The 22082-nt window shown below is 37.1% G+C and overlaps 1 protein-coding gene across 6 annotated transcripts in view; it reads left to right on the top strand.

Moving 5' to 3' along the window:
* NCOA6 (nuclear receptor coactivator 6) overlaps positions 1-22082 on the top strand; it is a 108388-nt gene that overhangs the window by 35261 nt on the left and 51045 nt on the right. For all 6 annotated transcript variants that reach the window (XM_086702034.1, XM_086702029.1, XM_086702032.1 and 3 more), the window contains 2 exons: positions 7542-7647; positions 15027-15308. In XM_086702034.1, coding sequence (XP_086558160.1) covers positions 15074-15308 — 235 coding nt within the window. In that variant the 5' untranslated portion in view covers positions 7542-7647; positions 15027-15073. The remainder of the gene's footprint in view (positions 1-7541; positions 7648-15026; positions 15309-22082) is intronic.

The raw sequence follows: 22082 nt of genomic DNA, 5'->3' as shown, positions 1-22082 counted from the left end.
AAACTTCAAGTTTGTGAGTTAGTGGGGGTGGGGGAAAGGCAGTTGATGGATTTGTATGCCTTAAGAATAAGTGAGCAAGGGGGGCAGGACACTGATAAAAGCATTGCTGAAGGAGCGAGCTGTGGGATGGGATGGGAGTGGGTGGGGAGGAACAGACTGGGTGAACAACAGAACCTGGAGATAAGGGAATGGGGTGGGAAAGGGTTGGGAAGCAAGTGTAGGAGACTGGCTGAAGGGAATATTGTTGAAGGTGGTGACAGTGGCTCAGCCCTTGGTAACAATGTGTTCCAGGTTCTTAACCTTACTGTCAAATGACTCAAGGAAAATGTGGTCAGAGGGGCTCTCCTCAGAACTAGGAGATAGAAAGCAGAGGCTATTTTTGTTGTTGCATGCCTGAGATGGGGTAAGAGTAGAAATATACTTGCTGCTCAGTGTTTAAGAGGGTAGGAGATAGCTGGCTTTTTTTTTTTTTTTTAATACATAATGCATGCATGTGGTTCAGAAATAAAAACATTATAAAAAAGATATACAGGGAAAAGTCTTGATCCCACCCTCAGCTCCCAGGATTTATTTATACCCTTCTCCCCATAACTTTTTAATATGAAAAAAAATGTTTTTAATACAAAAAAGTTGAAAGAATAATACAGTGATAATAGTTTGCTATATTTGCATCATCTGTTTACCTACCTATCTTTACTGAATACTTTGAAAATAAGTTGCAGACATTATGACATTTTATCCCTAAATACTTTGGCATGCATCTCCTAAGAATAAGGGCATTTGCTATGCAATCACAAATAACATTACTACACCCAAGATGTTTTTAAAAATGCCCTAATATCTTCTGTTACTTCACATTCAGTTTTTCCCAACTGTCTTAATAATTTTATGGCCGTTTTCTTCAAAGCAGGTCTAAGTAACGTTTATGAATTGCATTTGGTGGTCATATTTGTAAAGTCTTTTAATTGAGAACTGTGTCTTCCCCCTATCTCTTCCCTTAAGATTTTGGGTTTTGAAGAGACCAGATCAATTTTGTTGTAGCAAGCCACACATTCTAGATCTGATTATTTCTTCATGTAGTGAAATACTTCTTCATGTATTTGTTCTTTTTGCTCTATCTCCTGAATTTTCTATAAAGGAGAAATTACTTTTAAAGACTTTTTAGACCTAGGCTAGGCATTTTTACTAATAATCATCATAGATGATGACTGGTGTTTCAGGTAAAATCACATCAGAAGGCATAAATAAAAGGTCTCACTGTAATTGTCACCAGGTAAAGCTGGTGAATGTCGTATCTTTCCACTCTAAAGATACTTGTTTTCTCTTTGCAATTAGAAAGTAATCTGTGGAATAACCCGTTTGCACCATGGGAGTCTTCTGTTCCCCAGCAGTTTTCACCAGATGGTTTTTAGCATCCTTTGATCATCCTTGCCTGAATCACTTACTTCATTGGAGGTTGCACAATGGTGATTTCAAAAATTCTTTCCTTCTCCATTTATTAACTAGCATTCTGATGTAAAGGAGAGCTTTCCCTCTTTACCAAGGATGAATGTTTCTTAAAAGACAAAGTAAATTTCTTGCTTCATTCTTTTTTCTTTAATTATCAATCTTCAGAGTAAGGAATTGATGTCATAGTTACACCTAATAGTGACTTTCTGAGTAATTTTTTTACTCTCTGAGCTATTATTTACTCTGAGCTATTATTATATATTTATGGATTTCTATTTATTCATGGTATTTTAATCAATTTTAGTCATTAATTCTTTTTAATAATTAAATTGTCTCAAATTTGCCGGTAGAAACCCCTTAAACTGGCTCCTGGGTCCTTGTGACTTTGCTCCCTATTTGTGTGAGTGCTTCCTTGCCCTCCTCTGGTACAACATGGTTTTTTGTTTTTTTTTTTTTTCTAGTTTACCTTGAAGCTAATAATTTTTACTGTTTTGTGGGGGTTTTTTTGTATTTCCTTCTAGAGGTTTTTTTTGTTTGTGTTTTTTTGTTTTGTTTTGTATTTTGTTTTGTTTTTTTTTTTGTCAGAGGGAGTGCGAGTGGGAAAGAGGCAGAGGGAGAAGAAAACAGAGAGACAATCGTAGGTAGGCTCCACGCTGACAGTGTGTAGCCTGATGCAGAGCTGTCTCATAAACTGTGAGATTATGAGCCCAAATCAAGAGTCAGATGCTTAACCAACTGAGCCACTCAGGCACCCCTAGAGTATTTTATTTATTTTTTTTTTAATTTTTTTTTTTTCAACGTTTATTTATTTTTGGGACAGAGAGAGACAGAGCATGAACGGGGGAGTGGCAGAGAGAGAGGGAGACACAGAATCGGAAACAGGCTCCAGGCTCTGAGCCATCAGCCCAGAGCCTGACGCGGGGCGCGAACCCACGGACCGCGAGATCGTGACCTGGCTGAAGTCGGACGCTTAACCGACTGCGCCACCCAGGCGCCCCCAAATTTACCCATTTTTTTAATGGCTTTGGATTTTATGTCATAGTTAAAAAATCTTTACCCAGTCCAAGAGTATAAAAATTTCTTCTGTACTTTCTTCTAATACTTGTATGGTTTCATTTGTTGCATTGAAGTTTTGGATCCATTTGGAATTTATCTTGATGTGAGGTATAGCTCTAAGTTTATTTTTTCCCTAGGTGGCTACCTAGTCCCACTTAATGAAAAATCTGTTTCCCCCCACCTTTATGAGATACTAAAATTCTACATCCATTTTGATCACTTTTGGGGATTTTAGTCTTCCATTGGTCTCCCATCCGTTTATATGCCAGTACTCACAGTTTTAATTACTGAGGCATTATGTTTTGATATCTGGTAGGACTTGTCCCTTTCCCTACTCTTATTTTTCAGAGGTTTTTTTTTTTTTTTTTACTCTTTTTATTTCCATGTGAACTATGAAGTCAGCTTTTCCATTTTAAAAAAGTTAGAATTTTTCTTAATGTTTTATTTTATTTTTGAGAGAGGGAGAGAGTGCAAGCAGGGGAAGGGCGGGGGAGGGGGGGTGGTGAGACACAGAATCCAAGCAGACTCCAGGCTTTGACAGAGCCCGACAAAGGATTCCAACCCACAAACCGTGAGATCAGGACCTGAGCCGGAGTCAGACACTTAACCAACTGAGCCACCCAGGCACCCCAAGAAGTTAGCATGTTTTAATAGGATTGTTAGATTCTAAATTAGGGAGAATTGATGTTTATGAGTCTTTTTTCCTCTCTCTCTCTCTCTCTCTCTCTCTCTCTCTCTCTCTCTTTTTGAGAGAGAGACCACGAGCTGGGGAGGGGCAGAGAGACAAGGAGAGAATCTTAAACAGGTTTCATACTCAGCATGGCACCCAACACGGGGTTTGATCTCACAACCGTGAGATCCTGACCTGAGCTGAAATCAAGAGTCAAATGCTTAACCGACTGAGCCACCCAGGCACCCTGTGAGTCTTTTTGTCTAAGAATGTGGTGTGTCATTCCATTTGTTCAAGTCTTTTTTGTATTTGGATCCTTTATTAGTGTATTTAAAATTTCATCTTGTAACTCTACATTTTCTTTTTAGTTCAGTCCTAAATATTTTGTCCTTTTTGGGGCTGTTATAAATTAAAAATTTCCCCACATATTGATGATTGATTGCCTATGTAATAAAGCTGTTGTTTTCTGTATATTTTGTACCATTCTACTTTGCTGAATCTCTTATTTTTGCTGTTTTCTTGGTTGATTTTTCAAGATGTGCAAGAATACAATTATATCATCTGCTGATAGTGATAGTTTTACATTCTTCCCAATTTTTTACTATTATTAGTCTTGTTTAATTTCACTGACTTTATATACCTATGATAGAATGTTTAATAATATTTAGTAGATATCTGCCCTCTTCCCAACTTTTCCCCATTAAGCAAGCTGCTGACTTTAGGCCAAAAAAAGATACATTTTGTCATGTTAAGGAAGTGTTTATATATTTGATTTTTTTTGAGAAGTGTTAAATTTTGTCAAATGACTTTAAGTATCTGTGGAGATGATCATATGACTTCTTCCCTTAGTTTCCTCATAGTGAGCCTTGCTTGTATTCCTAGACCAAACTCTACTTAATTATGATACATTCTTCATCTAATGTACTGTTGTATTCTATTTAAAATTTGATTTAGAATCTTGCATCAACATAAGAGAGATTATAGCTTTCTGCCTGCAGTGTGTATTAGCTTTTGATATTCATGCTATATTTGCTTCATAAAAAGATTTGGAAAGTTTGCTTTCTTTTTGTATGTTCTGGAACAGTTTCAGATCATTAGACTTATCTGTTCTCTAAAGGGTTAATGTTTCCATTAAATTTGTGTGTGATGCTTTTGGGGGGCATTATCATATTTATATAGGTAGAGTGAACAAAAGCTTGAACAAAATAGTCTCTATGGTCCTTTTAATTTCCTTTGTTTCTGTGGCTATTTCCTTCTTATTTCTTATTTTATGTATTTGGACTTTCTCCCTTTACTAGATTAACTAGTGGTTTATTTTATTGGTTTTTCTTCCAGTGTACCAATTTTTGGATTTATTTATTCTGTTTTTCTGGGTTTTGTTTTGTTTTGTTTTTAGAGAGAGTGCAAGCAGGGGAGGGTCAGAGGGAGAGGGAGAAGCTCAAGCAGACTCCACCCCCAGCATAGAGCCCACCGTGGGGCTGGATCTCATGACCTTGAGATCATGATCTGAGCACAAGTCAAGAGTCAGATGCTTAACCAACTGAACCACCCAGGCGCCCCTCTTTTTCTGTTTGTTTTTTTTTTTATTAATTTCTCTTTTTATCTGTATTAATTCCTTCATTTTGATTTCTTTCAGTTCACCTTATAGGTTTTTTTCCTGACTTTTTGAGTCAGACATTTAACTCCTTCCTTTCTTTTCTTCTTTCTTTCTTTTCTTTCTTTTTCCTGATGTAGGTATTTATCACTGTGAATTTTCTTCTTTACTGGTTTGGCTGTATTCTTTAGGTTCTAATATGTAGCATTTTCCTTATTTTGGCATTCTCTAGAAATTTTGCAATATTGATTTCTTTTTTAACCCAACTCCAAGGGTTTTGTTGTTGTTTTAAGGTGAAAAGGCCTTTGTTTCTTGATTTTATTTTAAATGTATAATTTCAGTACATTGTACTGAATCAGAGTATTATTCTACTGTTACTTTTTGGATTTATAGAGTTTTTTTCTTTTTTAAATTCCAGTATAGAGTGTTATATTTGTTTCAAGTGTACAGTGTAGTGGTTCAACAATTCCATGTATTGCTCAGTGCTCATCAGGGTAAGTGTACTGTTAATCCCATTCACTATAGAGATTTTCTTTATGGATTTTTTAAAAAATGTTTATTTATTTTTAAGAGAGAGAGTGTGCAGGCTGGGGAGTGGCAGAGAGAGAGACAAAGAATCCCAAGCGGGCTTGCCACTGTCAGCGCAGAACCCAGCACGGGACTCAAACCCACGAACCAAACTGAAATCGTGACCTGAGCCAAAATCAAGAATTGGACGCTTAACAGATTGAGCCACCCAGGCATCCCTCTTGATGGCCTTTCTTAAGGTCATTTTTTGTTAATGTTCCATGGAGTTTTGAAAAAATAGCTTAGACTTAAATTAAAAAATAATTAAGGAGCATAGTTCTTTCCCTAAGAATTATTTATTAATGTCTAGTATATATATCCATTTAAAAATTTGAAATTATAAAATCAATATTTGACAATAATGTAAAACCATAACAGCCAAGTTAAAGACATTGTAGACTGATACTATCTTTTCTTTTTAAAATTTTCTTACTGTTTATTTATTTTTGAAAGAGAGAGAGCAAGCAAGCCAGGGAAGGGCAGAGAGAGAAGGAGACACAGAATTTGAAGCCGGCTCCAGGTTCTGAGCTGTCAGCACAGAGCCCAATGCAGAGCTCGAACCCTCGAACTGTGAGATCATGCCCTGGGCTAAATTCTGACTCTTAACCAACTGAGCCACCCCAGCGCCCCAGACTGATACTACCTTATTAAAGTGGGAATATTTTTCTGAAGCATGCCAAAATTAGACATTTTCCATGCAAAATTTCTATGTGTACCATAAATAATACTTAGAAAAACTGAAAATTTAATGAAAAATAAAATAAAATTATATATAAAGTAGGAAAAAAGCTTAAATCTATACTTTATGAAGTTTATTTATTTAAAAAAATTTTTTAAAAAAAATTTTTTTTTTTTCAACGTTTTTATTTATTTATGGGACAGACAGAGACAGAGCATGAACGGGGGAGGGGCAGAGAGAGAGGGAGACACAGAATCGGAAACAGGCTCCAGGCTCCGAGCCATCAGCCCAGAGCCTGACGCGGGGCTCGAACTCACCGACCGTGAGATCGTGACCTGGCTGAAGTCGGACGCTTAACCGACTGCGCCACCCAGGCGCCCCTAAAAAAATTTTTTTAATGTTTATTCATTTTTGAGAGACATAGAGCACAAGTAGGGGAGAATCAGAGAGAGAAGGAGACACCAAATCCAAAGCAGGCTCCAGGCTCTGAGCTGTTGCACAGAACCCAATGCAGGGCTCGAACCTATAAACGGTGAGATCATGACCCGAGCTGAAGTTGGACACTTAACCCGCTGAGCCACCCAGGCACCCCATATACTTTATGAAGTTTAAAATGAGTTTTGAAATTATGTTAGAACAAGCGGGTCTTGTATTTAGTGTGTGTAGAAAATATTTTGGTCTTGGCTCCAAGTATCTGCAAACAGTGTGGCATGATGATGATAATTCATTTTAATTTGACAGGTTTAAAAATGGAGGTAAAGGGAGGAGGTCTCTAAGGCTTAGGGTCCCAGTTTCATGATCCTTTTTTTTTTTTTTTTTTTTTTTTAACGTTTACTTATTTTTTTGGGACAGAGAGAGACAGAGCATGAACGGGGGAGGGGCAGAGAGAGAGGGAGACACAGAATCAGAAACAGGCTCCAGGCTCTGAGCCATCAGCCCAGAGCCCGACGCGGGGCTCGAACTCACGGACCGCGAGATCGTGACCTGGCTGAAGTCGGACGCTTAACCGACTGCGCCACCCAGGTGCCCCTAATTTTTTTAAAATTTTATGTTTTTTTATTTTATTTTTGGGAGAGAGAGAGCGCGCACACGCATGAATGGGGAAGGGGCAGAGAGAGAGGGAGACACAGAATCCAAAGCAGACTCCAGGCCTCGTGCTGTCAGCACAGAGCCCGATGCGGGGCTTGAACCCACAAACCACGAGATCATGACCTGAGCTGAAGTTGGATGCTTAACCGACTAAGCCACCCAGGTGCCCCCCACCGTTTCATGATTCTTAAGCGAAGGCAGTATATGTCCTGGAGTTTGCTTCTATACTCTTTGAAATGCTTGTTGAATAGTGGTTTGATCTCAGAAAAAAGATATTCTTTGTAGACTTAATGAAAACTCTATTTTAACATTCTCTAAAGACGTCTAAGTTGACTTGGTAACTTGTATTTGCATTGGCTTCTGTTATAAAGATGTCACCTCTGTAATTTCTAATTTCTATATGATACTGCAACTTTCTCTTTGTCTCTCTTTTTTAGAATTTTTATTTGGCTGCTGCCTTTTGAAATACAGGCCCTAAAAATGCCAGCTTGTTTGGACTTAGAAGATGACCTGAATAAATGATAAAAAAATAAAGACATTTTGGTGAGTGAAATCTTTTGTGAAAGAGTGGTTAAGGCTCAACTTAATTCCAAGCAATGGAATGACTCTACTAAAGTTACGTAGCAAATTAAAAAACTGTTTCCTTTATCATCTAGCGTTTTGTCAAAGGAGAAGATGGTCCTTCAGCCAGTTATCGAAGGTATCAGTATATTTAATGAAGCCCCAAATTCACTAAGTTTGAGTGCCTTCTGTTCCTCTGGGGTTGAGAACTTGATCTATTTTTTTCTTTCTCTTCGAGAGTCCACATACCTCTTAGGAGGGACATCATAACATTTAAATGCATTTCAACTTTTTTTTTTTTTTTTTTTTTTTTGGGACAGAGAGAGACAGAGCATGAACGGGGGAGGGGCAGAGAGAGAGGGAGACACAGAATCGGAAACAGGCTCCAGGCTCTGAGCCATCAGCCCAGAGCCCGACGCGGGGCTCGAACTCACGGACCGCGAGATCGTGACCTGGCTGAAGTCGGACACTTAACCGACTGCGCCACCCAGGCGCCCCTAAATGCATTTCAAATATCTGGTCTATTCCAGCACTGTACCAAACCCAGCATAGTTCACTCACACCTAGCATTGTACTAGTCAATCATGGGAGTTGTAGAAATTGAAAATTGGTGACTGGGCCTTATGCAGCTATAGTGTGTTTCATTTGGCATACGGAGTATTTTTATTTTCCGAAAATGTAAACCTATTTTAAAATCTGGAGATTTCGGGGCGCCTGGGTGGCGCAGTCGGTTAAGCGTCCGACTTCAGCCAGGTCACGATCTCGCGCTCCGTGAGTTCGAGCCCCGCGTCGGGCTCTGGGCTGATGGCTCAGAGTCTGGAGCCTGTTTCCGATTCTGTGTCTCCCTCTCTCTCTGCCCCTCCCCCGTTCATGCTCTGTCTCTCTCTGTCCCAAAAATAAATAAACGTTGAAAAAAAAAAAATTTTATAAAATCTGGAGATTTCACTGAATATATGGATTTTAGCCTTTTCTTAAAATTCAGAACATCTGCCCAACTCCTCCCATCCTTCCAAAAAGAAAGTAATAAGCTGGAGCAGAGGATAGTAGCTGCTTAGCATAGATGGGTATGTGAGTTTCCTGTTACCCAAATCATTCATACAGTGTGTGTAAATACACTTAATATCCAGTGTTCTTCTCTTATTTTATCTGCCTAACCGCTATGAGTATGTAAGTTTGTGGTTTCTGATGCAGATCATAGTGTCTTGTCTTTACAAATGGCAGCCAAACTGATACTCTGAATAACCTGTAACAATCTTCTACCCATTTTTCAGCTACCTGCACCAGTCCCTTCTGTTCATATGTAAATGTAAATCTGGTGCATATTAGCTGGGTATATATATAATATGTAAGGTATATAAATTTATATATTCATAAATAATATAAATTTATATATTTACAAATATATATGTTTAAATATATTTATTTATTTTTAACCCTACTGTGATTTGGAAGATGTTCATAAGTAAGCTTCTAAGCCTTCCTGATGTCTGTGGAGTTTTACCTTGGAGCAGCACTATGTTGCTGGTATGCTTGCTTTTTTCTTCCTTTTTTTTTTTTTAAGCTTTTTATTATGAACAATTTCAAACATTTTATAAAATTATACTATAAACAAAAGTATAATAAGCACCTGTATACTAATCACCTATATTTAATCATTATTAAAATTTTGTCATATTTGCCTAATCTATTTTTCTCTCAATTATTTTAAAGTAAATTACAAGCATCCTGATGTTTTACCCCTGAATGCTTCAATATGCATCTCTTAGACAGAACATTGCCCTATATAACCATAACACCATTGTTATCACACCTAACAAAATTAGTGGTAGTTCACTAATTATCCTAAAAATGTGCTTTACATCTTTTTTCCAAACCAAGACTTAATAAAGGACCATACACTGCATTTGATTTTTAAAAAAATTTTTAAAAGCTCTTTTAATGTAGAATAGTTTCACCCATCTCTTTCTTCCTTCATTACAACTGACTTACTGAAGAGGCCAAGCCAGTTATGCTGTAGAAATCCTACACTCTAGATTTGTCTGAATATTTCCTCATGATGTTATTTAAGTTATACCTCTGTCTCCTGTATAAAGATTTTATTATATTCAGGTTAAACATTTTTGGCACATTTCACATAATGTTTTATCCTTATTAATGATCCTTTTCTGAATTATTTTATCAACGATCACAAAATTGTGATTTTTCCAATGATATCATTCTTTTTACATTTAAGTTGGCTTTCTTCTTAAAAAAGAGCTTTCCTTTATCAACTGGAGCTATTTGGTTATCCTGAAATATTACCCTTAAATTATTTAGTTTGGAAATCTATTTCCAAAAGTAGAATAAATAATATGCTTGCTCTTTAAATTCTCCTGGATGTCACATTTATTCTTAGGTTCTTTACAAAAGATCAAAAGAATGAAATATGGCCTTTTGTAGCAACGTGGATGGAACTGGAGAGTGTTATGCTAAGTGAAATAAGTCATACAGAGAAAGAAAAATACCATATGTTTTCACTCTTATGTGGATCTTGAGAAACTTAACAGAAGACCATGGCAGAGGGGAAGGGAAAAAAAAAAGGTTAGGGAGTGAGCCAAAACATAAGAGACACTTAAAAACTGAGAACAAACTGAGGGTTGATGGGGGGTGGGAGGGGGTGATGGTGGGTGATGGGTATTGAGGAGGGCACCTGTTGGGATGAGCACTGGGTGTTGTATGGAAACCAATTTGACAATAAATTTCATATAAAAAAAAATCAAAAGAGCCCCTGTTAGAAGTGAAACCAACAGATAATCTGGAAGTTTATTATGTGGCGGGTGAGCAAATTAACTGGTGGTTAATCTTAACAAACCCAGAGAGACAGCACATGTTTTCTTGTGATGACCATAAATGAGCAAGTGAGTCTCAAACTGGTCAGCTGTGATGATTTCTGTCTCCAAGAGCAGTCACTGAACTGCATTTCACTCAAAATTAGTTAATTGTTTTGATTATAAATCCTTTGTTAAAGACTAGATTTTAAGTGGACGTTATGTCAATGAATATGTTATCGGGAAGAAGCTTCTTTAAAAAGTTTCTGGAGAGGAGGCCAGCAATTTTTCCTACTTACTTTTAATTTCTTCATTTTTTAAGCACCTGTGTAGTGCCACGGTACTTTTAAACCAGTAATTCTTGAATTTGGGTTAGTTGATTTGTTTTATCTGCCAGGAGATGGTTTTCCAAATTCAGATTTGCCAGCCTTCATGACATGACCGATGACCCCTTTAGAAGACAGATTTTTAGTTGATCTCTTTCTTTCCAGTAAAAGATTTCTTTTGGAAAACACTTCTTAAATTTTAAATTCTTTTCTTGTAGTTGTTCCAACTGGGGAGTAGCTATTAAATAGCTCTAGTATTTCAGGCAGTCTCAGCAATCAGTTGTTTTCCTGATGAGTAACAGCTTTTAAGCCCTAAAGTCTTTTTCAGTCTTGTTTATTTACCTCTAAAGTTCTTTAAAATCTGTAAGGAGCAGATGGCAGTTGACTAAAGGCAATGGTATTTATAAGGGATTTTCTGAATGCTGTTGTTTCTTAACCACCCAAGTCACACTATTCCTTTGTAACAGTCACAGTACTAGAAAAGGTGCTTTGCTCAAACGTAAGTTTTTTTGTTGTTGTTGTTTTATTGTTTTCATGTTTACTTACAACAGAGGAATTTTTCCCCCTAAGATTGCTTAAATTGGTTTTTAGAAATTCTTTGTTCTTGAAATTTAATTGACTGTTTAAAAAAGAAAAAGAGGGAATACAAACTGGTGCAGCCACTCTGGAAAACAGTATGGAGTTACCTCAAGAAACTAAAAATAGAACTACCATACGACCCAGCAATTGTACTACTAGGTGTTTATCCAAGGGATACAGGTGTGCTGTTTCGAAGGGACACATGCACCCCAATGTTTATAGCAGTACTATCAACAACTGCCAAAGTATGGAAAGAGCCCAAATGTCCATCGATGGATGAATGAATAAAGGTGTTGTATATATATACAATGGTATTGCTTGGCAATCAAAAAGAATGAAATCTTGCCAATTACAACTAAGTGGATGGAACTGGAGCGTATTATGATGCTAAATGAAATTAGTCGGAGAAAGACAAATATCATATGACTTCATTCATATTAGGACTTTAAGATACAAAACAGATGAACATAAGGGAAAGGAAGCAAAAATAATATAACAACAGGGAGGGGGACAAAACATAAGAGACTCTTAAATGTGGAGAACAGAGGGTTGCTGGAAGGGTTGTGGGAGGGGGAATGGGCTAAATGGATAAGGGGCATTAAGGAATCTACTGCTGAAATCATTGTTGAACCATATGCTAACTAACTTGGATGTAAATTTAAAAATAAATAAATTATTAATTAAAAAAATAAAATAGGGGTGCCTGGGTGGCTCAGTCGGTTGAGCGTCTGACTTTGGCTCAGGTCATGATCTCACAGCTCGTGAGTTCAAGCCCTGCGTCGGGCTCTGTGCTGACAGCTCAGAGCCTGGAGCCTGCTTCGGATTCTGTGTCTCCCTCTCTCTCTGCCCCTAACCCACTCTCATTCTGTCTCTGTCTCTCTCAAAAATAAATAAACATTAAAAAAAAAAATAGAAAAGTCTTAAAATAAAATACACACCCTTCTATTAATTAGAATAACAACCAAAATTCAGAACTTGGGATAAACATGTATTTGAAACTAGATGGAAGGAGATTTACTAAAAGAGTAGAATTTTTAGTAGTAGACTAAACAGAAATTTCACTGAATGAGAGATCTAATTTGTAATTTCCTTTTTCCCTCATTGTAAAAGCTGCCAACAAGAAAAACAAACTGTTCAGAATAAATGGAGTAGGGGAACCTGTTTGCATCTATGTATCATGACTTTGATATCTAAAAGGCTGAAATGAGTGGAAAGAATATGAATATTAATATAAGTTCCCTGAACTAGATAATAGTTATTAGAATGAATAACTGAATCTAAGTGCTATATTCTATAAGTTTTCTATATTCTATCCTGTAAGTTTTCCATTTTTTTAATATCTGACAATTATATCCATTATCCATAATCTGACAATTATAAAAGTCCAGTTTTAAAGACTTTTGTTACGGTTCTGCCTCATGGAATGGTAAAGTAGTAGTATTTTTTGTTTTTGTGCACTTTTAAATCATCCAATAACCTGATTATTCAATTGATCATATTTTAAATATTTTAGATAAATTTGCCTTAAAATTAAATTATTTATTCTACAACTGACAAAAAGATTAAAATTGTGATTTAAATTTGCTATATGAGTATCCACTTTGTTAGAAAAATGTATAAAGTTGGGGGGTATTTTATATACTCCAACATATTAGGAATGAGAAGTAAGGTATGTAGATGCTTAATGTGTATTTTCTGTTTTATTATTATTATTATTATTGATGTAGATATGCTGGACTTCCGTCTTTAACATGGGCAAATAAAACCATATAGTATTTTGCTTTTACCAGAGTTTTACAACATGATAGCTTATCGAATTAGTGATATACTGCCAAAATAGTTTTAGAAATCACCCTATAAAAACCCAACAACTCTATCCTATACCTAAGCCAGTAGATCGGTTTGTAGGCATCTCTTTGCAGAACTGATATGCTAGTGTGAATTTGAGGTAAAATATTTAGTATTTAGGAAAGAATAAAAAACGATTCTTGCATGGGACACCTGGGTGGCTCAGTCGCTTAAGTGTCTGACTTCGGCTCAGGTCATGATCTCACGGTTCATGGGTTCGAGCATCCGGCTCCGTGCTGACAGCTCAGAGCCTGGAGCTTGCTTCGGATTCTGTGTCTCCCTCTCTCTCTGCCCCCTCCCTGGCTCACACTCTGCCTCTCTCTCTCTCTCTCTTTCTCTCTCTCAAAAATAAATAATAAAACATTAAAAACAAATTTAAAAAAATGATTATTGCATGTAAATCCTAAATGAAATGTCAAAGAAGTAACTCAATAAAAGTATGTTATATTTAAACATTAAAAAAAAAGAAAAGTTAAACAGTTTTTAAAAGTTGATAATTTTTTTCCATTTATACTGGTATTATAACCTATTACAGCATATTTAGCTTTGCATGTCCCTAAATGACTTGTAGCATATTTGGAAAATAGGAAAAGAAAATTTACCAGCCTAGTACAATCACTGTTTGCATTTTAGTGAATTTATTTTCAGCCCTTTTTTTCTTATCTATCTTTAAAAAAAACACATAGTTGTAATTCTATAAGGAATGTTTTTAAATTAGAAGAGTTGTGTGAGGTTCTTATGTATCCATGTCATTCTGGCTTAACACAGATGCTAAAAAATGAATGTTCACTCACTTTTGGGTTAAGAAGTGATCTTCAGTCCCAACGCTAATGGAGAAAATGGCCACATGGTGTGATTGTTAATACATGTATTCTTTGATAGACAGCATAACTGAAAATAACAGATAATGTGACTTCTCTAGATCTAAAAGTTGAAAAGTAATTTAGTTCTGTCCTGGACACAGTTCTTTCTTTCTATAAACATGTGTTAACTGCTTATTTTCCTTTCCTAAAAGTATTTAAAAATGTTTTATTGTTTTGTTTCTAAATTATTATTTTTAGCCATATAACTATTAATAATGCTTTAAGTTATTTTATTTATTTTTTAAAGTTTATTTATTTTTGAGAGAGAGCGTGCATGCACACAAGCAGGGGAGGGGCAGAGAGAGAGGGAGACGCAGAACCTGATGTGGGGCTTGAACCCATGAACCATGAGATCATGACCAGAACTGAAGTCAGACGCTTAACCGACTGAGCCACCAAGGTGCCCCTAAAGTTATTTTAAAGGGTCCTCAAGACTTTAGGATTTTAGATAGTCCTCCAGATGTTTTTAGTTGGGTCAAGCTTTGCTTTGCAGGTTAGAAAAAGAGAATGGCTTTAGAAACCTTGGCTCCTCTGAAACTTTTGTCAGAACAGGAATAAGGGGAGTATTGGAGAGCCCTTTGCTCTGTGGGGTCAAAGGCTTATATAAATTAATTTTCAAAATATAACTTGTTTTATTTTCTTGTGATTGCTTGTTCCCTCCTCCCTGTATTCTAGGTAGCCTGACATAATAGACATAAACATTATAATGTAATAAAAGGAACTTTATTTAAAACTGGTGAATTTTTATTTCAAGTATTTTTAAGAACTAATTATTGTAGACTATCTTAGTTTATCCTCTCTGTAATTTCTTAATGTTTATAGTGTGCTTTCTTACTACTTGGGATATAAATTATAGTTTTTACAGACCAATGGATTATACATTGTTGATTGTATAATTATGCATTGTAACACCCTTTTTGTATCTTCTCTTTTCAAAGGTTTGCTTATTCTCCATTTGGCATATGCTACTGGAATAATATTCACCATGGTTTTGGATGACCTCCCAAACTTAGAAGACATCTATACTTCCTTGTGTTCATCATCAGTGGAAGATTCAGAGATGGATTTTGATTCTGGACTAGAAGATGATGACACAAAAAGTGATAGTATTTTGGAGGATTCCACAATATTTGTGGCCTTCAAAGGAAATATAGGTGATAAAGACTTCAAATGGAAATTGGACACAATATTGGAGAATGTGCCCAATTTGTTACACATGGGTAATTTATTTATTATTTAATTATTTTTAAAATTAGTTTAATTATTTTTTCTTTTTCTTTTTTTTTGGGGGGGGGAGAGAGTGAGCACATGCCAGTGGGGGAGGGGCGGAAAGAGAAAGAGAGAGAATATGTTAAGCAGGCTTAGTGCGGGGCTCAATCTCAAAACTGTGAGGTCATGACCTGGGCCGAAATCAAGAGTTGGATGCTTAATCTACTGAACCACCCCGGTGCCCCTCTTCTTGTTACTTTTTTAAAAAAATGTTTGCTCTTCTGTGATTGTCTTGAGTTTTACGAAGTAAAACTTTGCCATACTGGATTGAAAGGCTGATTTTAAGTGCAGAATTGGAATTTTAGAATTTTTTTTTTATGGAGGTATAGTGGACATATAACATTACATTAGTTTCAGGTGTATAACTTACCATTCCATATTTGTATATATTGTGAAATGATCACCCACCACAATCTAGTTAACATCTGTCACCATACATAGTGACAGTTTTGTTGTGATGAGAATTTTTTTTAATGTTTTTATTTATTTTTGAAAGAGCGCAAACAGGGGAGGGGCAGAGAGAGAGGGGGACAGAGGATCTGAAGCAGGCTCTGCACTGACAGCAGAGAGCCCAGTGAGGGTCTTGAACTCGCGAACCATGAGTTTATGACCTGAGCTAAAGTCAGACACCTAACCGACTGAGCCACCCAGATGCCCCTGCAATGAGAACTTTTAAGATATACTCTCTTAGCAACTTGCAAATATGCCATAGAGTATTACTAACTATGGTTACTTGCTGTATGTTATATCCCTGTGACAATAACTGAAACTTTGTATCTTTTGACCCCCTTTACCCATTTCACCTCCACCCCCACTCCCTGTCCTGTCCCCTGTCAGCTACCAGTCTGTTCCCTGTATCTATGAGCTTGGTGTTATTGGTTTTGTTTTGTCTTGTTTTTTAAGATTCCACATGTCTGTGAGATCATACAGTATTTGTCTTCTTCTGGCTACTTAATTCACTTTAGCATAATGCCCTCAAGGTCCATCCATATTTCTTATAAATGGCAATATTCTTTTTTATGGCTGAATAATGCTCCATTATATGTATATACATACCATGTATATACATACCATGATTTTTTTGTTCATTCATGCATTCATACATCTGTGGACACTTAGGTTGTTACCATGTCATTGTTCTTTAAATAATGCTGCAGTGAACATGGGGGTGCAGATAATCTTTTTGAGTCAGTGTTTTTGTTTTCAGATAAACATTCAGAAGTGGAATTGCTATATCATATGGTAGTTTTATTTTTAATTTTTGAGGAACCTCCATATGTTTTCCACAGTGGCTGCATCAGTTTATATTCTCACTAACAGTGCATAAGTGTTCCTCTTTCTCTACGTCCTTGCCAACACTTGTTATTTTTTGTTTTGTTAATAATAGCCATTGTAAAATTTTTTAAATATTTATTTTTTTTTGAGAGAGAGACACACACACACACAGAATGGAAGCAGGGGAGGGCAGAGAGAGAGGGAGACACAGAATCTGAAGCAGGCTCCAAGCTGTCAGCACAGAGTCCAATGCAGGGTCAAACTCATGAACTGTGAGATTGTGACCTGAGCTGAAGTTGGATGCTTAACCAACTGAGCTACCCAGGTACCCCAGTAATAGCCATTCTAACAGATGTAAGGTGATATCTCATTGTGGTTTTGATTTGCATTCCCCTAATGATTAGTGACATTAGGGGACAGTGAACCCATCTGTATGTCTTCTTTGGAAAAAAGTCTGTTTAGATCTTCTGCCCATTTTTTGAGATTGTTTGGAATTTTATAATCAAGTTGTATGAGTTCTTTAGATATTCCTTATCAGATACATGATTTGCAAATATTTTATCACATTCAATATGTTGCCTTTTCATTTTGTTGATGGTTTCCTTTGCTGTGCAGAAGGTTTTTAGTTTGATATAGTTCCACTTGTTTGTTTTTGTTGCCTTTGCCTTTTGTGTCACATTGAAAAAAATCATTGCCAAGACCAATGTTAAGGAGCTTACCACCTGTTTTCTTCTAGGAATTTTATGGTTTCAGGTCTTACATTAAGTCTTTAATCCATTTTGAGTTAACTTTTGTGTATGGTGTAAGATAGTAATCCAGTTTCATTCCTTTGCATATGGCTGTCTGGTTTCCCCAGCATCATTTATTGAAGAGACTGTCCTTTCCCCATTGTGTTTTCTTGGCTCCTCTGTTGTAAATTAATTGACCATATACGTGTGGGTTTATTTCTAGGCTCTCTGTTCTGTTCCATTGATCTATGTGTTTTTATGCCAATACCATACTGTTATGGTTACTATAGCTCTGATTTTTTTCTTTTAATGTTTATTTTTGAGAGAGACAGAGACCATGCGAGTGGGTTAGGGGCAGAGAGAGAGGGAGACACAGAATCCAAAGCAGGCTCCAGGCTCTGAACCCCAGCACAGAGCCCAATGTGGGGCTTGAACCCACAGACTGTGAGATCATGACCCGAACTGAAGTCGGATGCTTAACCAGCTAAACCACCCAGGGGCCCCATAGACTATACCTTTTGCTTCTATTCCCTCCTCTCCCACTCACTCAAACTCAGAAGCTGTGAGATCATGACCTGAGCTGAAGTTGGATGCTCAACCAGTTGAGCCACCCAGGTGCCCCCCCCCCTTTTTTTTTTAATTTTTTTATAGCTTTGTAATACAGCTTGGAATCAGAGAGCTAGAATTTTTTTAATGTTTATTTTATTATTTTTTTTAAAGAGAGAATTAAACATTTTTTTTAATGTTTATTTTTGAGACAGAGGGAGACCAAGTGCGAGTGGGGGAGGGGCAGACAGAGAGGGAGACACAGAATCTGAAACAGGCTCCAGGCTCTGAGCTGTCCGCACAGAGCCCGATGCGGGGCTTGAACCCACGAACCATGAGATTATGACCTGAGCCAAAGTCGGATGCTTAACCGACTGAGCCATCCCGGTGCCCCTTAAATGTTTATTTGTGAAAGAAAGAGTATGTGCACATGAGTAGGGGAGGGGTAGAGAAAGAGGGAGAGAGAGAATCCCAAGCTGACAGCAGAGAGACCCAGTGTGGGGCTTGAACTCACAAACCATGAGATGATGACCTGAGCCAAAATCAAGAGTCAGATGCTTTAACCCACTGAGCCCCCCACGTGCCCCTAGAATTTTTTCTTTTAATAGAAATGCTGTTGTGTTTCTTTTAAGTACATGGAGAAACTGAACATAATAAGGTATTGTTTAACATAGTAATCCTTAAATTATCTGCTCAAGACCCAATTTTATTTCTTGTTTTTAACTCTCTGGTCTTTAGTTTCCTTACCTACAAAATGAAGAGGTTAGACTGGATCTTAAAGGCCCCTAAAAGCTTAGAAAAATCTTACTTCATGGTTCTACTTAAAATGTACTTGAAATTTGCCTTCCTGAATTTTATTTATTTCTTATTTTTTAATGTTCACTTTTGAGAGAGAGACAGAAGGCAAGATGGGGAGGGGCAGAGAGAGGGAGACAGAGAATCTGAAGCCGGCTCCAGACTCTGAGCTGTCAACACAGAGCCCCAAATGCAGGGCTCCAACCCATAAACCAGGAGATCATGACCTGAGCTGAAGTCAGATGCTTAACCGACTGAGCCACCCAGGTGCCCCTTGTCTTCCTAAATTTTAGATCAGGCTGCCAACTGGCAACCTGTTGGATCCAGCCTGCAACCATGTGTTATGGCTCTGCTTTAGTTTTGTTTGTTTTGATGTTTGAATTTCATCGCCAATGCTTTAAAAATTGAAATATTTTGCATACAAATCCAGATTTTGGATTTAACTCTAAAAATGGAAAGATTTGATAACATTGAACTCTCTCCTTGTCCCGGGCAGTGCTGAGGAGCAGCTGCTATTGAGGGCAGGCCCTCATCTCAGATAGTTCCCATCTGGCCTCTTCATACACTTGGATTACCTGTCTAGGTCTTGTAGGCATTTGTGTTTTTGAAACTTGGTTAGAGGTTCTACATCATTTTTGGTTAGCACACTTATCTAATCTCATCAGACATAGTACAAAGCCTAGATCTTACTAATTTTTTTAGGCTTGGTGGTTTTTTGGTTTTTTTTTTTTTTTTTTTGAGATTTGATGTCATTTTCTCAAGGGCTTTTTTATACCATGTAAAGAATAGTATTAGAGAATTTTATATGTTAAACTTACAGTTATTAACATCATTGTCACTCTAGTCTTATTCACAATATATTACAAGACCTTTTCCAGATTAGAGCAGCATACATGAAATTAAATTTTTATAGTCCTAATATATCATATTACACAGAGATAAGAGTGTCAGTGAGCACAAAAGTGTTTATTGCTCTTATAATTACCCCCATTTTTTCTTGTTTGAGATTGCTGAATCAGGGGTGCCTGGCTGGCTCAGTTGGTAGAGCATGCAACTTTTTTTTTTAAATTTTTTAAAATGTTTATTTATTTTTGAGAGAGACAGAGCACAAGCGGGGAGGGGTGGAGAGAGAGGGAGACACAGAATCTGAAGCAGCTCTAGGCTCTGAGCGGTCAGCACAGAGCCCCATGTGGGGCTCAAACTCACAAACTGTAGATCATGACCTTAGCCAAAGTTGGACACTTAACTGACTGAGCCATTCAGACGCCCTTAGAGCATGCAACTCTTAATCTCCAAGTCATAAGTTAATCCCCTACTTTGGGTGTAGAACTTACATTAAAAAATTAAAATAAAAAAATAAAATAAAATAAAAAAATAAAATATGGATGGATAGCTGAATCAGTTTGTTTATGGCTTTCAAATAAATTGCCAAACCCAGATTTATGGTGTTATCAGATTGTATTCTTGGTCCACAAGTATTTTAAGTCAAATGTCAAGTATGATGGAAGTTAAAAAAACTTTTGATAAATATAACCATGTTATAAACAGGATTTTTCTACACCCATATCATAAATAGATAATACCATAAGCAATTTTGATGTATGTCTAGACTTTGAATGAGATATTGGTACTCTTTAGATTGGGCATATATACTCTGGAACTAGGATCCCTCGCTTCCTACCTTTTGCTTTTTGGAGGCATAAGTGTCATGGAAAGGAAATTGACCTGAGAATCAGAGCTGGGTGTTAGTCCCATCTCTGGTGCTGCTAGGTTAGACCACAGGATTCTAGGCAGATCACTTAGCCTTTCTTGGCCTCAGCTTCCTCACATGTAAAATAGACTTGGACTAAATATTGCCTAATCTTTTCTTAAGTTCTATAATTGTATTATCTTACTGCGGTTAGCAAGTGGTCTTTTATATCCACATTAGAACAAGTGAACTCCATGTCTGGTTAAATTAACTTTCAATGTGTAGTGGTTTTGGAGGTGGAAGGGGCTTTAGGCAACATGTAGGCACTTTATCTATAGATATATCTGATTTTGACAACACATATGCCCATATGACCCATTTTCTTGATACTGGAACGCATAAATAGAGGATACCAAAGACTTAATTTAGCCAAGTTCATAACAAAAGGGAAAATTATTTTGCCTGGGGTTATTGAGAAAAAAATTTTTTTATGAGTTAACTGGGTCTGGGATTTGTTTTTCATCTGTAAAACATTTAACCTCCTCAGTTAAACTTTTGTACCTTCTTTTAAAAACATGTCCTGAAGTTTGCATTGACTTTTCAGACTTGCTGAAATGCAGGGTTTTCATATCCTAACTGAAGCTTTGTTGTCAAATTATATTGTTTTTCCCTTCAGAGCAGTATGCTTCAGTGAAAATTATACTCTTATTTAAAGCAGGAAAAAATTGGGGCGCCTGGGTGGCTCAGTCGGTTAATACCAACTTTGGCTCAGGTCGTGATCTCATGGTTTGTGAGGTCGAGCCCTGTGTCGGGCTCTGTGCTGACAGTCGGAGCCTGGAGCCAGCTTCAGATTCTGTGTCTCCCTCTCTCTCTGCCCCTCCCCTGCTCATGCTCTGTCTCTCTCTCTCATTAATAAATAAATGTTAAAAAAAAATAAAATTTTTTAAAGCAGGAAAAACTTTAAAATCAAAGACAAAAAAAGCCTCCTTCTTAAATTGAAGGATTTATGGGACACTGGAAGAAATATCTTCTTCTTGTCTTTGTGAATATCTTGTACAGAGATACTCATTATTTGTTTGTTTGTTTATTTATTTATTTTTAAGTAGGCTCCATGCCTAGTGTGGAGCCCAACATGGGGCTCAAACTCACAACCCTGAGATCATGACCTGAGCTGAGATCAGTTGGAAGCCTAACCAACTGAGCCACTCAGGTGCCCCAATACTAGTTAATATTTATTTATTTATTTATTTATTTTTAATTTTTTTTTTCAACGTTTATTTATTTTTGCGACAGAGAGGGACAGAGCATGAACGGGGGAGGGGCAGAGAGAGAGGGAGACACAGAATCGGAAACAGGCTCCAGGCTCTGAGCCATCAGCCCAGAGCCTGACGCGGGGCTCGAACTCGCGGACGGCAAGATCGTGACCTGGCTGAAGTCGGACGCTTAACCGACTGCGCCACCCAGGCGCCCCACTAGTTAATATTTAAATAGGACTATGAACTGGCATAGTCTGCATACTGTATTTTTGTATTTATAGAATTTCAATGAAATGTGAGACTTAAATATTCTCATGATGCCAGTTCACATGTATTGAATGGAATCCAGAAATAGACCTTAGTCTATTCATTTAAACTTGTCTCTCTCTTTCTCTCTCTTATAATCCTTACTCCATCTTACTGCTTTCCATGTAT

This window comes from Puma concolor, chromosome A3 (genome assembly GCF_028749965.1).
Source record: "Puma concolor isolate L17-30 chromosome A3, mPumCon1.1.hap2, whole genome shotgun sequence".
Classification (NCBI taxonomy): Eukaryota; Metazoa; Chordata; class Mammalia; order Carnivora; family Felidae; genus Puma; species Puma concolor.
This window is presented reverse-complemented; position numbering and strand designations above follow the sequence as displayed.